General features: G+C 42.8%; 1 protein-coding gene across 1 annotated transcript in view; it reads left to right on the forward strand.

Moving 5' to 3' along the window:
* The window catches only part of MYO18B (myosin XVIIIB), a 586,172-nt gene that overhangs the window by 346,748 nt on the left and 221,912 nt on the right, over nt 1–17,512 (forward strand). Inside the window, exons 27-29 of the mRNA XM_088467895.1 lie at nt 615–734; nt 9,343–9,451; nt 11,006–11,130. Of these exons, the coding sequence (XP_088324021.1) occupies nt 615–734; nt 9,343–9,451; nt 11,006–11,130 (354 nt within the window). The remainder of the gene's footprint in view (nt 1–614; nt 735–9,342; nt 9,452–11,005; nt 11,131–17,512) is intronic.

Genomic DNA, 17,512 nt, shown 5'->3' on the forward strand with positions numbered 1-17,512 from the left:
CTCTAACAGAGTAGGAAGCTCTCCAGTGACATCACTGGTGATGTCAGTGGTGCCTCCCACAAATGGCAGGCATTCCTTCAGGAACGCCTCCGTTTGTGTACCCACCCCCCCACCCTGCCTACAAAATGGGGCGAGCTGTCGATCAACATCGACAGCCGCCCCTTTTGTAGTGAGTCCTGGAGCTTGTGAGCGCTATGCGCTCGTGAGCAGGTCTGAATCAGGCCCTCTGTTCATTCGTTATAATGTATAGCATCTGCTGCTTTTCAGTTTACTGATGCTTTTGCACCACAAAGGTGATACTTCACCTAAATCGTCTAGACTGAGTTCTGTTACTACAGAGACTGTGGATTATCAGACATTTTGCACTCATTACTCAATTTGCAATAAATAAATGAATGCTAATTATTCTCTGGGCAGTAAAAATACACCAACATGATATAATTATATTTTGTTTATTTCTGCAATTGTTTATTTTATTGAAATATGTAATTTGATTCAGTAAATTGTTCTTATAATAATTTTGTGAGCCCATAATTTGATCCTATATATCTTCTACAATTTGTATAAATGAAAGTGATTAAAACATTCTTAGTGAAAAAGATCATATTTTACAGATCACAGATTTAACGACTGAGCTTTCTGATGAACGATTCAAAGGCGAAGTAACCTGTCAAGTGTTAGATGGTGAGCGAGCAGAACGGCTGCGGGTAACACGAGAGATTAAAGAGATGCAAGTAAGTTATTAAATGTGATATACTGTATAAAATCGAATTGATAGAATAATTAAAGAATAGAATATACACACCGTGGCTGACGCAAAGCTGGAATATTTGTGTACTTGCACCTGCCCTGTAGTAGGTTTAAAATGTACACCTTCCAGAAGGTGTACATACACTGGTGTGCTGTCTGCATGGGCCTTACCTTCGTGAACATTGAAATTGTTAAACTAGTAACATCCTAATATTATTTTCTTCTTTAATTCCTGACTTAAATTATAGTGAAGACAATCTAGTAGCATAATACTTATATTGAATTTTGTGAATCAGGACCTGTCAGCTTGATATGAGATTATTTAGGGAAGCTTAGCTTTAAGGTATGATCAGTTACGGAATCAGTATGTTATACTGCCGGCTGCATGGCCGGCGGTTCAAATCCTGACAGCGGAAGCCCGGCAGGGGTGAAGATCCCGAAGCTAAAGAAGGTAAGTAAAACTAATCCTACCCTACCCCCTAACCCTAACCCTCCTTTAGGGGTCCCACACCCCAACCTCCACCCCAAGTGCCTAACCCCCCACTTCGTGCCTAACCCTCCCTTCTGGTGCCTAACCCTAACCTTCGGGATAGATGCCTGATTCTAACCATCCCTTCTAGTGCCTAACCCTAACCCTCTGGTAAGTGCCTAACCCTCCTTGCTGGTGTTAACCCTAACGATCGGGGTAAGTGCCTAACCCTAATCCTAGAAAAATAACAAAACAATGTTTCCAGTTTTTGTGTCGACCTTTTGACTAAGTCTATCATTTGTACGTGTCGACCTTTAGTGTGTCGACCCTGTGTCCCTGTCGACCTTTTGTCTCTGTCGACCTATTGGCTGTCTAACATCGAGGGCCAAATGTAATAGGGTGAGAGTTTAGAAAATGTGAGAGTTTAGCAGTAACCACTCACATTGGTTGAGTTTTATCTTCAAAATGGGAAAACATCTGAATGAGATTTTAAATCGTGAGAGTTTTTTAAGTCTAAAAAAACATGCATGTTCGCTCTGTTACTTTGTTTTTGGACTCTATTACATTGGTAAAGTTTAAAAAGTGTCAGAAACTCTCACTTTTCTAAACTCTCACCCTATTACATTTGGCCCCTGGTGTCTATCTACACATTGTCAACCTTTTTACTGTCGATCTATAGATCGGATACCCTGTATAGACCAATGTGCAGTAGGTTTGCCCCTAGAAGCATTTGTGTTTCTCTAGGATCAAGCCACTCTAAGCCAAGCCAAAGGTCCAAATATGTTATATGAACAATACAATAGGTATTGCTATACCCTGGGATCCAGAAGAGGAGTACATCTTTCAGTGTAATATCAGTAAAGGTACCCTAAAATGGCTCTCAGTAATTGAAGTTGGTTGTTACAAGTATTAACTAGGTAATTATAAAGCACTGATGGTGGGGTGTTTGAAACCACCAGTGGAATTTCACAGTCTACGGGTATTGAAAGTTGACTTCCCAGGGTTTGCACTCTCTGGTGCTCACAAAATCTCTGCCAAAAATTGCAACCATGACTGCATCATCTCTGAATCAGGCCCAAGCATCATTGCAAGCATCTCTGAATCAGGCCCAAAATGTCTAAAAGCCATTTCTGACATTTGGATTAGTTGACCTTGGGAATAGAAGGTCTATTTGTAACTATGAATAGGACAAATTTGCCAGGTTGCAGATTCAGCTTGCCTGTTTCCTGCCAGCCATCTTAAATCTCTGTTGGAGAGGGATACAGCAGAAAATAGTACAGTCATTTACTTTTTTCCTTTAACATAATTCATGCTGCCGTAATGGGTCTCATGGGTTTAATTCCAACTCCAGAAGGCAGATTCTGCTCGCAGCCTATGGAGGTGCGAGTAGAATTGGCCTACTGTACCACAATAAGCAGAAAAATATAGAATGACGGCAGCGTGTGTAAAATTGAATTAGCTAATAAATGTAAGTATGAATAGGAAAGGCCTTGAAAAGATGCTCCCTGAGACCCTTTTGGCATTTGACAGTAGAGAATCAGGTTAGGCAACCTTTTCATTATACCTCCAGCAGCAGGGTTTTGCACACACTGGTGAATTGGGAACTTAAAATGACCCTGAAAAAAAATTCTGAAACTGGCCTCAAGTAGACAATACCAAATTATCTGTTAATGAGGCCAACAGTCAACTAGGAGGGGTTAACATACAAATATTCTAATAACACCTGTACAAAGCAGAAAGCATCCTAGTGACTGCCATACAATACAAAGTATATCCTTTTGACTGCATTTTAGTGAATGACGTATAATACAGAGAGCATCCTAGTAACTGCCGTACAATAAATAGAGCATTCTAATAACAACTGTAGAAAGCAGAGAGTATCCTAGGGACTGTCATACAATACAGCAATATCATAGAGATTGTCATTCAATACAGAGAGCACATCCTTTTGGCTTCCATAAAATACATACAGCATGTACATTTTGACAGTTATTGTGCCCACTAACAATTTCCTACATTGATGTTACCCTATATCATGACACCCCCAGTTGCTGAACTACCAGAGACAATGGAGGCAGTTGCCTCTGGGGGCCAGTCCAGAAGATGTATATCCTCCATTCCCCCAGTATCCTGAATATGGATAATAGGGCCCCGAATGCAGCCACAACGACAGCCAGGGACGGACTGGGGCTGTATATCAGCCCTGGCAGTCCACCCTGCACTTCCGTGTAGAGGGGGGCATGGTAAATGCAAGGGGGCGTGCCACAAGTCATGGGGGTTGGCCTCGCGGCACACCCCTGTCTCTTTTCGGCCCAGCACAGCCGCCGCCGGCCCATACACGCCTCCACCCCTTCCGGCTCCGTGAAATATTAATGATTTCGGAGCCGTTGGGTGGAAGGCGGGGGTCTTTTCCTTAATCAGTACAATACTTGCAATTCCCGCGCTCCTCTGGAGTAACAGTCAGATTCAGGAAAAGTTAATGAATAAGAAAATTTTCCCCGGAATAAATTCCTACGTTGCTCCTTTTCAAACGGTTCAACCAATGAATATGTCAAAATTCCTCAAAAAAATTAGAAATAGTATATAGTGAAGTACAGTTTATTCAAAACATAAAGAACATCCATAAACACATAAAAATGGCTGCGTACCAGATATATAGGGGTGTAAGACAATTCACACCCAAAATAGCATATACAGGGATACAAACAGTCACCTCCCGGGATGGGTTCATGCGGTCCCCCTGGTGTCTATATGGCAGTGGTATGTCCTCTGACCCCTAATCCTGGTATTCTCAAAGCAGCTCCTTTCCCACCAACGCGTTTCTGCTCCACTAGAGCCTTTTTCAAGGTGTGTGTAGGTCACCATATACTACTTCCTTAAATACCCTGAGGTATCTCCCTATTGGTCCATCGCTCAATGATCCTATTCTGCTCCCATAGGGCACAACTACCCCCTATAGTGCAGCTTATGTCTCACCTTCCATAATCTAATGTCATTTTCCCCTGATCCATATAATTCTAGGCATCCAAATATACTTTCAGCGGCTTGCGTTCCATTACCTGGAACGCAAACCACTTCCGGTCGGTCTTCTTATAGCAACCAGCGGAGATGATGTATACTAACATCATCTCCGCATGCGTGGGCCTCTGACGGCCTTGCGCGTGCGTTCCACTCAATGGAACGCACGCCGCTTCCAGCAACAGCACCCGAAGTGCCGCTACATCCTGCGCGTGCAGCTCCACTCGATGGAACGCACGCCGCCTCCGACGGAAGTGACGCTGCACTCGCTCTGCTGGCTATTTACTTTGCAGCAGTAAATATTTGCGTTCCAACTCGTGGAACGCATCAAACATCCAGATCACCATTTTCAAGTGTGAATACGTATTATGCACTCTCTGGGGCAGCCCAGTTATATAATATCAACAGAGAGTGCATAATACGTATTCACACTTGAAAATGGTGATCTGGATGTTTGATGCGTTCCACGAGTTGGAACGCAAATATTTACTGCTGCAAAGTAAATAGCCAGAAGAGCGAGTGCAGCGTCACTTCCGTCGGAGGCGGCGTGCGTTCCATCGAGTGGAGCGCACACGCGCAGGATGTAGCGGCACTTCTGGGTGCTGTTGTTGGAAGCGGCGTGCGTTCCATTGAGTGGAACGCACGCGCAAGGCCGTCAGAGGCCCACGCATGCAGAGATGATGTTAGTATACATCATCTCCGCTGGTTGCTATAAGAAGACCGACCGGAAGTGGTTTGCGTTCCAGGTAATGGAACGCAAGCCGCTGAAAGTATATTTGGATGCCTAGAATTATATGGATCAGGGGAAAATGACATTAGATTATGGAAGGTGAGACATAAGCTGCACTATAGGGGGTAGTTGTGCCCTATGGGAGCAGAATAGGATCATTGAGCGATGGACCAATAGGGAGATACCTCAGGGTATTTAAGGAAGTAGTATATGGTGACCTACACACACCTTGAAAAAGGCTCTAGTGGAGCAGAAACGCGTTGGTGGGAAAGGAGCTGCTTTGAGAATACCAGGATTAGGGGTCAGAGGACATACCACTGCCATATAGACACCAGGGGGACCGCATGAACCCATCCCGGGAGGTGACTGTTTGTATCCCTGTATATGCTATTTTGGGTGTGAATTGTCTTACACCCCTATATATCTGGTACGCAGCCATTTTTATGTGTTTATGGATGTTCTTTATGTTTTGAATAAACTGTACTTCACTTTATACTATTTCTAATTTTTTTGAGGAATTTTGACATATTCATTGGTTGAACCGTTTGAAAAGGAACAACGTAGGAATTTATTCCGGGGAAAATTTTCTTATTCATTAACTTTTCCTGAATCTGACTGTTACTCCAGAGGAGCGCGGGAATTGCAAGTATTGTACTGATTGTGGTTTATAGGGTGTAAGTGGCCACCCAAACACTTCCTGCAGCACCATTGGATTGGTGCGCTCATTTCATTATATAATATTTATGGGGGTCTTTTCCTTCACCCCTCCTCGAGCCGGTCCTTAGGTCATCAGGCTTCTGGCATATGCCAGAAGTGCCCGATGGCCAGTCCGGCCCTGGCCACAGCTACCCCCGATTACCCCAGTAGCACCACCTTCAGATGCTTCCCCCACCTGGAGATACCTCTGGATGACTAGGATAAAGTAATAGAATAGTTTAGGACAGACGAGCAGAGTTTAGAATACTCTAGGACAGACATGTGCAGAATTTAGAATACTCTAGGACAGACATGTGCAGAGTTTAAAATAGTCTAGGACAGACATGTGCAGAGGTTAGAATAGTCTGGGACAGACATGCACAGAGGTTAGAATAGTCTAGGACAGAAATGCGCAGAGGTTAGAATAGTCTAGGACAGACGTGAATAGGTTAGAATAGTCTAGGACAGACATGTGCAGAGGTTAGAATAGTATAATACAGACATGTGCAGAGGTTAGAATAGTATAGGACAGACATGTGCAGAGGTTAGAATAGTATAGGACAGACATGTGCAGAGGTTAGAATAGTATAGGACAGACATGTGCAGAAGTTAGAATAGTATAGGACAGAAATGCGGAGAGGTTACAATAGTATAGGACAGACATGTGCAGACGTTAGAATAGTATAATACAGACATGTGCAGAGGTTAGAATAGTATAGGACAGACATGTGCAGAGGTTAGAATAGTATAGGACAGACATGTGCAGAGGTTAGAATAGTATAGGACAGAAATGCGGAGAGGTTACAATAGTATAGGACAGACATGTGCAGACGTTAGAATAGTATAATACAGACATGTGCAGAGGTTAGAATAGTATAGGACAGACATGTGCAGAGGTTAGAATAGTATAGGACAGACATGTGCAGAGGTTAGAATAGTATAGGACAGACATGTGCAGAGGTTAGCATACTCTAGGACAGACATATGCAGAGGTTAGATTAGTATAGGACAGACATGTGCAGAGGTTAGAATAGTATAGGACAGACATGTGCAGAGGTTAGAATACTCTAGGACAGACATATGCAGAGGTTAGAATAGTATAGCACAGACATGTGCAGACGTTAGAATAGTATAATACAGACATGTGCAGAGGTTAGAATAGTATAGGACAGACATGTGCAGAGGTTCGAATAGTATAGGACAGACATGTGCAGAGGTTAGAATAGTATAGGACAGAAATGCGGAGAGGTTAGAATAGTATAGGACAGACATGTGCAGAGGTTAGAATAGTATAGGACAGACATGTGCAGACGTTAGAATAGTATAGGACAGACATGCGCAGAGTTTAGAATACTCTAGGACAGACGTGAATAGGTTAGAATAGTCTAGGACAGACGTGAATAGGTTAGAATAGTCTAGGACAGACATGTGTAGAGTTTAGAATACTCTAGGACAGACGTGAATAGGTTAGAATAGTCTAGGACAGACATGTGCAGAGGTTAGAATAGTCTAGGACAGACGTGCAGAGGTTAACATACTCTAGGACAGACATATGCAGAGGTTAGAATAGTATAGGACAGACATGTGCAGACGTTAGAATAGTATAATATAGACATGTGCAGAGGTTAGAATAGTATAGGACAGACATGTGCAGAGGTTAGAATAATATAGGACAGACATGTGCAGAGGTTAGAATAGTTTAGGACAGACATGTGCAGACGTTAGAATAGTATAGGACAGACATGTGCAGAGGTTAGAATAGTATAGGACAGACATGTGCAGAGGTTAGAATACTCTGGGACAGACTTGTGCAGAGGTTAGAATAGTACAGCACAGACATGTGCAGAGGTTAGAATAGTATAATACAGACATGTGCAGAGGTTAGAATAGTATAGGACAGACATGTGCAGAGGTTAGAATAGTATAGGACAGACATGTGCAGAGGTTAGAATAGTATAGGACAGACATGTGCAGAGGTTAGAATAGTATAGGACAGAAATGCGGAGAGATTAGAATAGTATAGGACAGACATGTGCAGAGGTTAGAATAGTATAGGACAGACATGTGCAGAGGTTAGAATAGTATAGGACAGACATATGCAGAGGTTAGAATAGTATAGGACAGAAATGCGGAGAGATTAGAATAATATAGGACAGACATGTGCAGAGGTTAGAATATTATAGGACAGACATGTGCAGAGGTTAGAATAGTATAGGACAGACATGTGCAGAGGTTAGAATATTATAGGACAGACATGTGCAGAGGTTAGAATAGTATAGGACAGACATGTGCAGAGGTTAGAATATTATAGGACAGACATGTGCAGAGGTTAGAATAGTATAGGACAGACATGTGCAGAGGTTAGAATATTATAGGACAGACATGTGCAGAGGTTAGAATAGTATAGGACAGAAATGCGGAGAGGTTAGAATATTATAGGACAGACATGTGCAGAGGTTAGAATAGTATAGGACAGACATGTGCAGAGGTTAGAATATTATAGGACAGACATGTGCAGAGGTTAGAATAGTATAGGACAGACATGTGCAGAGGTTAGAATATTATAGGACAGACATGTGCAGAGGTTAGAATAGTATAGGACATACATGTGCAGAGGTTAGAATAGTATAGGACAGACATGTGCAGAGGTTAGAATAGTATAGGACAGACATGTGCAGAGGTTAGAATAGTATAGGACAGACATGTGCAGAGGTTAGAATAGTATAGGACAGACATGTGCAGAGGTTAGAATAGTATAGGACAGACATGTGCAGAGGTTAGAATAGTATAGGACATACATGTGCAGAGGTTAGAATAGTATAGGACAGACATGTGCAGAGGTTAGAATAGTATAGGACAGACATGTGCAGAGGTTAGAATAGTATAGGACAGACATGTGCAGAGGTTAGAATAGTATAGGACAGACATGTGCAGAGGTTAGAATAGTATAGGACAGACATGTGCAGAGGTTAGAATAGTATAGGACAGACATGTGCAGAGGTTAGAATAGTATAGGACAGACATGTGCAGAGGTTAGAATAGTATAAGACATACATGTGCAGAGGTTAGAATAGTCTAGAACAGACACATGCAGAGTTTTAGGACAGACATACGGAGAGAGCATCCACAGATTTTTTACTAGCACAATCCTGGAACAATGAAATGAGGGTCAGGGACTGAATGATGTTTCTATTTGGATATAGCCAGGTTTTTAAGCATGCTGATTCTTCTTTTTCATATGCACAGTGACTGCCCTGATTTTGTTGTGAGTATTATTTTGGAGAAATTAGGCTACATTTTGGCTAACCTGGGCCATTATGCTGCAAACCTCTGAAATTCTAAATCATTTAACATTTCATTGAATCAATTCACTCATCTCTAGTCTACATGGCTGTTACTAGATTTTTAGTAGTTACTGACATCTGTCCAATAGCTACAGTACTACAGAATGTGGAAGTGTACCTGTGTTTGTTCAGATGTACTAGTACATGCTGCACATGTACAATACTTGCTTTTGATACATATATATAACTTCAAGCAAAAATGTAATCAAAACAGGGTATAATTAATTCTAAATCCAAGTATGATCATTTTACATTGTCTTTTCTAATAAACAAATTTAGAACTAAAGCTTTGCGTCATATATTTTAGGTTTAAAAATATTTTCTCTTTCACCAAGGTAAAGTATGAGCAAATGCAGAGAAACCTGGAGTCCATATCAAAGCTGCTAGAGGAAGCTAATCAGCAAATCCAACTTCGGGAACTTAGCACAGGCTGCCCGGGAGGAGGTAAGACGTGAGATTTGTCTGCTATGATACTGTGAGATCCACTACTGTATGATGAAGAGGAAATCTTCTGTACTACGGGACCCAATGACTACAATAATCAAATAGATAAATTACTTTGTAGAAGGCCTCAGTCAAAATGTGTTTTTCTTAGTGAAAGTACTGTAGGTATACTTGTCATTCTATCATGCCTCCTGTACTGTATGCTTATCAGATACTTTAGGCTAATTATGATGTGCCATAATTACTAAACTTTACAAAACAAGAGAATAAAAGAAGATAAGATTAGATAAAGATTGAGCAATCCTCTTGAGAATGTGTTTGCCATGGAAAGTGACAAATTTATATAATCTGTCTACCGTAATTAGTGTTGTTTTTTTTAGCGACTCTGATCCATTATGTTTAATTTACTAAGCAGGACATTGATGCTACTTTGTATACACTGTGTACCTTGATTAAATCAATAATGCTTTAAATTACTATACCATGTTTCTAGCAGTGTTTTCAGGCTTTCTAGTTAAGTCTTTTAAAACACATGAGTCAACATTCACAGTCCAAAAAGATTATTGTTATTGGCGTGTGTTTTTGAGCAAAGAAGGGGTGAAGATGGTCAGCGGACAGTATATGAGATTGTAGCGGCCATATAAACGTGGGCCAGCCCAAGCCCAAGCCCCTACTCATGCACTAGCTGCATTACTTTTGCACAGAGCATTCTGTAGACTTGCCAGATCTATCACAGGACAAACCGACACAATTTTGGTGAGTTAATCATTCCTTTTAAAGCGCCAATTGATTTAGAGACAAAACCGAGCTGGTTTTGCCTTTAAACTAAATGACGCTTCACATAGAGTGACTATATAGTATATACTGTAATTGTGCTGGATCCTACAAATTGTGGACAATTACATTTGGCTTAAAGTGTTGTAGCATTACCTTATACAGTCCATTCCATACTTAGAAAATTCATTTTATTGGGGGTACTATAACTTCCCTAATCTAGTTAATTATGAAACATTAGTATTAGTTTTTCTCATTCCTTAAGTTTATTTTTCTGTGCCAGAGAAAGTAAAAAAATATTTAACAAACATTCTATACATGCAAAAATTCACCTCTCAACCGGCCAAATGTAATAGGGTGAGAGTTCAGAAAATGTGAGCATTTATCAGTAAACTCTCACACTTTTTAAACTCGGCTAATATAATAGAGATTGAGAACATACAAACTCACATGTTGTTAGACTCAAAAAACTCTCACAATTTAAACTCTCATCCAGGTGTTTTCCCATTTTGATGATAAAACTCAACTAAAAAGAGAAGCGGTCGTTGGGCCAAATGTAATAGGGTGAGAGTTTAGAAAATGTGAGCGTTTAGCAGTAAACTCTCACATTTTCTCCCACCCTATTACATTTGGCCCAACGACCGCTTCTCTTTTGCACCAGTCTGCTGTACTTTAATATCATCATTTTTTCAGTATGTTGCTATAATATAAACCTTTATGTTGTCAAATATGCTAACAAAACATGTTTTGTACAATTTGTGAATATTTTGTATTAAGCAGCAGATGAGTGGCAGGTACGCTTTGATTGTGCCCAGACCGAAATAACCTTTTTGAGGAAAAGGATCACACAATTTGAAGAAAGATTGGAATCTGAAAAAACGTATAGGAAAGAACTGGAGCAGAAGGTACGTCATGAAACATTATCTCAGTTGAGTATTTAGGCCCTTAATTCTGGGGCAAAATATCGCACGTATACATTAGTTTTTTCTGTAAACCTTTGTCAGCCAGCCAAAAGCCTTGAAATGAATTTGTTCATAAGGATCAGAGCAGGTGTTACTACTATATGTTAAAGAAATAAATAAGAATATTATATGTATAAGTGTGCTGGGTGCAACAATCAGCTGTGGTCACTGAGAAGTAGATAACATAAGATGTACCATACTCAGTGTCGGACTGGGGAATGAAGATCCCACCAGGGCAATGCATTCACAGAGGCCCACTAAGGGGTATGGCCATTTGCTGGAAGGGATGTGGCCATATGACCAGAGAGGAGTAGCCAGACATCATAGGCAAATGCAGGGGGGGTTTCCGTATGTCTGGAAACCCCCCTCCCCAGCCCACACCATGACCACAATATAAATAGTAATATAATGGAATTTTACTAGTGCTGCATGTTCTTCTCAGTATCACAAATGAAATAATTAGCACCACCTGTGGATCTTTTAACATGTATCAGCCAGTAATAAATAACCTGTGCACCAACTAGGGGATTTGGAAAACATGCACTGTTAGGGATGCACTGCTATAGAGCCCAATATGTACATATATGTCCAGGGCAGTGCTAGGTTCTTCTGCTGCTCCCCCAGACTCCCGGACTTGCTCCCATGCCCTGGAATGGTGCTCACATCTAAAATAAAAACATTCAGCTCAGGCAGGATGGCCCTACTGCCGCATCTAATGGCTTACTGTGATCTCTTGTCCTGTATATGCTGGAATTATGACACACAATACACTTTGTATGATGCATATTAAAGCTGGATAAGTGGTAATTATGTCCTCTTCATGGACTGGCCACACTCACTCTAAAATCAGGCATTTGGAAACCCCCCTCTAGAAATCCTGCGTTTGCCACTGGACATTATAGGAGGACTATCACTGCCCCACTGAGTGGTCCTGCAGTAAACCAGGCAAATATTGTACACTGCATTGGTGTTTTCTCTTGGCTTCAACCTGACATATACTGTATACTACTGTTCTCTATCCATATAACTGGTGCACATGCCATTACAGAGATTGGCTCAGTGTGAGATACGCCCAGCTCTGCAACCTGCAAACACAATACATCTTTTCTTCTGGAGCATTTTATGCTGCTGTCTGGATTCAGGTGGTGTTTCCCCTGTATGATCATACTTGCAGTAAACAATGCTGAATTAGTAAGATTTATTATCATACAGTGTGGTGCAATATTTAAGCAGGAAGATAATCAAACAGGTAACAATATTCACACATAGGCATTTCTGAGTAACTGGTATGCAATGAAAATATAGTCCAGGATAATGCAGGGAATAGAAACAGACTTTAGGATGAAGACAAATGCTGGATGAAGTATATGAATACACAAAGTCCTGGTTGACAAATAAATAGCAGTGTTGACTGAAATGTCCAGAATATATAATAAAGTGCAGGTACACGAGGAACTTGATTAACCAGAATGCACAGATGAAAACAGATGATAGGAGGCTCTGATCTAGAATGCTGCAGAGCAGGGCAGAGAATCTGGAAGGCACTAGTAGTTCTGAAGAATATGCCTTGACAAACACACTGGATAGCAACACAACACAGTCCCGGAGTTTGTCAAGCAGGGAAACAATAACTGGACAAGTCCTGGATAGTGGAGCTCTGGTGAAGCAGATAAATGTTCCAGACAACTTACATGAGACATAAGAGGATATCAGGTTGCAGATACCAGGCTTTAGAGACAACAGGAAACACAAGGAATTCTAGCTGGTAGCATAATCCGGAGTGTAGACACTGAGGCAAGTCTTTGGGGGGTATTCAATATGGGAGCGAAAAGTCTGTGCTGGACTTTTTGCTCCATATTTGAGACTTTTCGCTCCATATCGGAGGTTTGAGTGGGGATAAAGTATTGGGCGCTTACCCGCTTATCCCCTGACTGGTGAAAAGTCCTCTGAATTTTCAGGAGTTGATCCTGGCACACCTCAAAATATGTCCTGACATGGGGAATCACTATGGGTACCCCCGATTTGGCCTTCTGCATATTGTCAGGATTTTTAAATAGCCGCAGCAGGTGCATAAAAGCGGCTATGAAGAAGTGGTGAAGAATAGCACTTCGCTTTTTTTGGGTGGAAAAATAACTATTCCCATCAAATTTGGAGTACATCAAAATGGGTGCAAGCATTTTTTTAAGCCCCTAAAGTGCATTTTGAAAATTCTTAAAAAATGCACCTGCCGTTACCACCCGCATTCTTTTAAACAGCTGCTGCATACTTGGGAACCCCTTCTGAATTAATTTTGTTAGTTAAAAACTTGTTCCCTATTTATTTATTTTTTTAACCCCAAAATTTAAATATTTTTTTCGGGGTGTCCCTATTTTCTATTTAAACTTTTTTTGATATTCATTTTTAGTGGCTATTCCCAGTGGTGCAGGCTATTTTTTTAAGCCTGCACCCCTGAACACCAATTCTGCACTTTTTTTCGCCACCTATTGTGTGGTGAAAAGTTATCCCCATTTTTTTTCAAAGACTTTTCGCACCGGCGAATACGGGGATAATTAAAACAGGCGAAAAATGACCAGGGAACTTGTGTGGCTGGTCTATATAGGAAGCTCAGGTGCAGCTCACAGCTGCTGCATCAACTAATTGCTCAGTTGATACTTAAGCTGGCCACACACTAGACCAACATTCATCCAACCATCCAACTAGTTGATTGGTTGGAATGAAAATCTGGTAACGTATGGGAGTAAATGATGATCAGCAATTTGCTCCTAAATGCCAGAAAACAGATGAAAATGGTCGGTCAGACAAGTTTGTTAAATGTTTGACCTAAACAATTTGTTCAAACAACAGTTTTTGTCCATTTTCCGGCGTTTGGGAGCAAATTGCTGATTGTCATTTGCTTTCATACCTTACCAAATTTTTATTCCAACCAATCAACTAGTTGGCTGGTTGGATGTAAGTTGGTCTAGTGTGTGGCCAGCTTTAGACCAGAGTGCTAAAGCACCAGGAAAGAGAGTGACACCCCAGGCAGGGAAGAGAAACTGCACAGCTGCGCATTTGGTGCAAAATGTGACCAACTTAACATTGTCCCCTCATATGGTACTCAGGACCTGATTCAGAACAGCACGCAACCTGCACACAATGCCGATGTACACACGTGGTTGAGCGATTACTTTGCAAATGCGCATGCGCAAACATTTCTAAAACTTGTATGGTGCATGTGCCAGCACAGAGTATACGCCCAAAGACACTGTTGCAATCGAGATGGATGGTATCAGAAATGTTGTAGAAAAGTGATGGACGTTCCTGGGCAGTGGCTAAAAACGTATGCAAAAATGTTCCGTATAGTCGGCATGTTATAGGAGTGATGCGGGCATGTCATTGCAAGCGGGTGCGTTCACAGACACAGGCATAGCAGGCCATGGTCAGACAGAGAAACTGCACCTGCCATAGGGTTGTGCAAGTTTCTATGATGCAAACAATGGTGGCATGTAAGGACACAACAATCTGTATTAATGCGTGCACGGGCACTAATAGTAGGCATCTCAGTCCTTGCACATTCGGCAGCACAGATGTACAGCAGGGAAAGAGTATGTGGCAGCAGGGCGCAACTAGGTATTTGAAAGCTCCAGGGCCAGATTATAGGCAGGGCGACAGGGGCGGTCGTCCCTGGGCCCCCACACATGGTGGGCCCCACACCCATCCCCTGCCACTACTACTGAGACCGGCGGAGTACAGCATTTAGCTGTCTCCGCTGCGGTCCTCTGTCACTTCAGCCGGGCAGCGCTCGCTGAGCACTTGGGCTCAGAGCGCGGCACTGCTCCGGCCGACCGGCGGGCAGGCTGTGCAGTGGGGCTGTACAGCAATGCAGGCGTAACGTCAGAGGTCACACTGCGCAGCCCCACGCCAGCCCACCCCCTCAACAGTCGCGTCTGGACTTTAGCCCGTGTAGGTGAAATGAAGACAGGAGCTGCTGCTGTGATATTTCCTCGGCCCGGAGGGTGAGTTAATTAATGTTTTTTTTCTTAAAGTGTGGTGCTGCTGGTGGGCTGGTTGTGGGGTTGGGGGAGAGGAAACACTGTGTGTATATATATATATATATATATATACATACATACATACATACATACATACTCAGATCACTGTTAGGGGGCCCCACAAGTTTGTTGCCCAGGGGCCCCCACAGACCTTAATCTGGCCCTGGAATGCTCCATAGCAAAAGTTTGTAAGGGCCGCTCTGTACCACCCAATGGTGAAACATGTATATAACACATGTAACTTTGACAAGGAAGATGCAGGAGGCAGCTGTGGGCCCCATAGCATTTGCCGCTATGTGCACTTCTGCAACCACCTCTGAATCAGGCCCCCTCTGTTCCAGATGTAATTTTGTCCCATGGAAAACAAAAGTTTTAGTTTACACAAACAGTTTTTACATCATGTCAGCATATGGGCAGCTTTGAAAGGGGGAAAATACATGTCTCTGACAGGTGGAGACTGAGGGTTAGGGACACACTTGTTATTGGGATCAGTGGTCAAATGAACACAGAACTGTAAATGTATACACCAGTGATATTCAACCTTTTTCAACTTGCAGCACACCAAACTTTTTTAAAATTGCCAAGGCACACCATCAGTCCCACACTGGACAAAAAATGCAAACATTGTCCCCCACAGGAAAACAAACAAACAGATAGGGCCTGATTCAGACCTGGACGCTATGCTGCGCTCGCTCGCATCATATGAGTCGCAATGCGCGTGTGTGAACCAGCCAGTGCGATGGGAAAGTGCTCGCCCGTAGCCTGCAGTCTGGCCGCTATTTGGAGTGACAGATTTGCCGTTTGTGGGTGGTGACAGGGGAAGGTGCTTGTAAATGGGGGTGTGGATGTGCGAACGCAGGCGTGCCCGATCATCAGTACGGCGTTTAATGGGTGTGCATAATTAGCAAAGTAGCGTCATTACACACGTGACTGGGTTGTATTTTAGCCTGAACTGCTCGCAATGTTGTGGTGGGAAAAGGCTACCACAAGCACTGCGAGCAGCTATGATGACTCTTGATGTTCCCGATTAATCCTACAACTGCCGGAGATGACGTGTGTTGCGAGTTGCAAAGGGGCGTCTTTATACAGGTGCGAGCGCATAGTGCGGCCGCTCACTATTACTTAGTGGGCGGCTTTATGCCACGCAGTGCGAGCACATGATTTAAATAGCCGGCCCCTTTTAGCCAGCGAGCGGCCGCAAATAGCGTCCGGATCTCAATCAGGCCCATTGTCCATACGGGAAAAAAACATACACATAGGCCCCCATGGTAAAAAAGAAACACACATATTGGCCACCACAGGAAAAAAAACACAAACATTGGCCACCATGGGAAAAATAAATTAAATAATTAAATACATTGGAACCCACAGAAAAAAATAAAACACGTTGGCCTCTACAGGAAAAAACACACACACATTGGCCCCGACAGGAAAAAAGACACATTGTCCCTCACAGAAAAAAACACATTGGCCCTCCCCTCCTTTCAGCAAGAAGGCGGCTTCGGGGGTAGGAAAGCGGAAATGTTCGGAGCTTCGTACACCTCCTCGAACAGGTAAGAAATGTCCACGAGGTAGTTGATTCTGTTGATCCACATTGAGCAGGCTGGGGCTATTCTTCCAGATCCCTACACACCACACCACTTCCAGCTCCAACAGCCCAGAGCCATTCACATCACAGGCAACAAACCAGCTCCACAGCTCGGAGATATCATGTGCAGACCCCATCATAGCCGGGTAAGGGAGCAGGGGTGCCTGGGGATCAGATGGCAACTCTCCGCACTACTATGGGTCTGGCTGATGTCCCCAGTCATTAGGTCACAACCAGATTAACAGGGCCAATGGTACATGGTTGCTGATATAGGGATCAGTCACCCTGGGCTGTGCGGACAACTTAAAAGGGGTACATTAATTTCAGGCTGTAATCATAGGAAAGCCTTAGGCAAAGTGCAGTTATTTAGCTTGTTGGAACTTTGGGGGCTTCAATCCAGCGTGAATTGAGCAATGTCAGGAGGGAGCTCCTGGAGCTATTCAATTGACCACTATGTTCAGTCCGACTAATGATTTCACCTCGCATCGCCCTGAGGGTGCAAGGAGAAGTCAGACTAAAGTGCCGGCCGCGAGGCTGTTTGCTGGCTTAGGGTGGCGCTAACAGCCTCGCGGCTGGCACTTTTGTCGGAGAATTCTGGTTAAACACCCTGCTTAAGTAGCGAGAACCGGCATTCTCCGACTTAAGTGCTTCTAGTAGACCAACATCCCAGCGCTATTCACATCACAATGAATTGAATCGCTCCAAT

The sequence above is a fragment of the Taudactylus pleione genome, unplaced genomic scaffold (genome assembly GCF_031769625.1).
Source record: "Taudactylus pleione unplaced genomic scaffold, aTauple2 ptg000078l, whole genome shotgun sequence".
Lineage (NCBI taxonomy): Eukaryota > Metazoa > Chordata > Amphibia > Anura > Myobatrachidae > Taudactylus > Taudactylus pleione.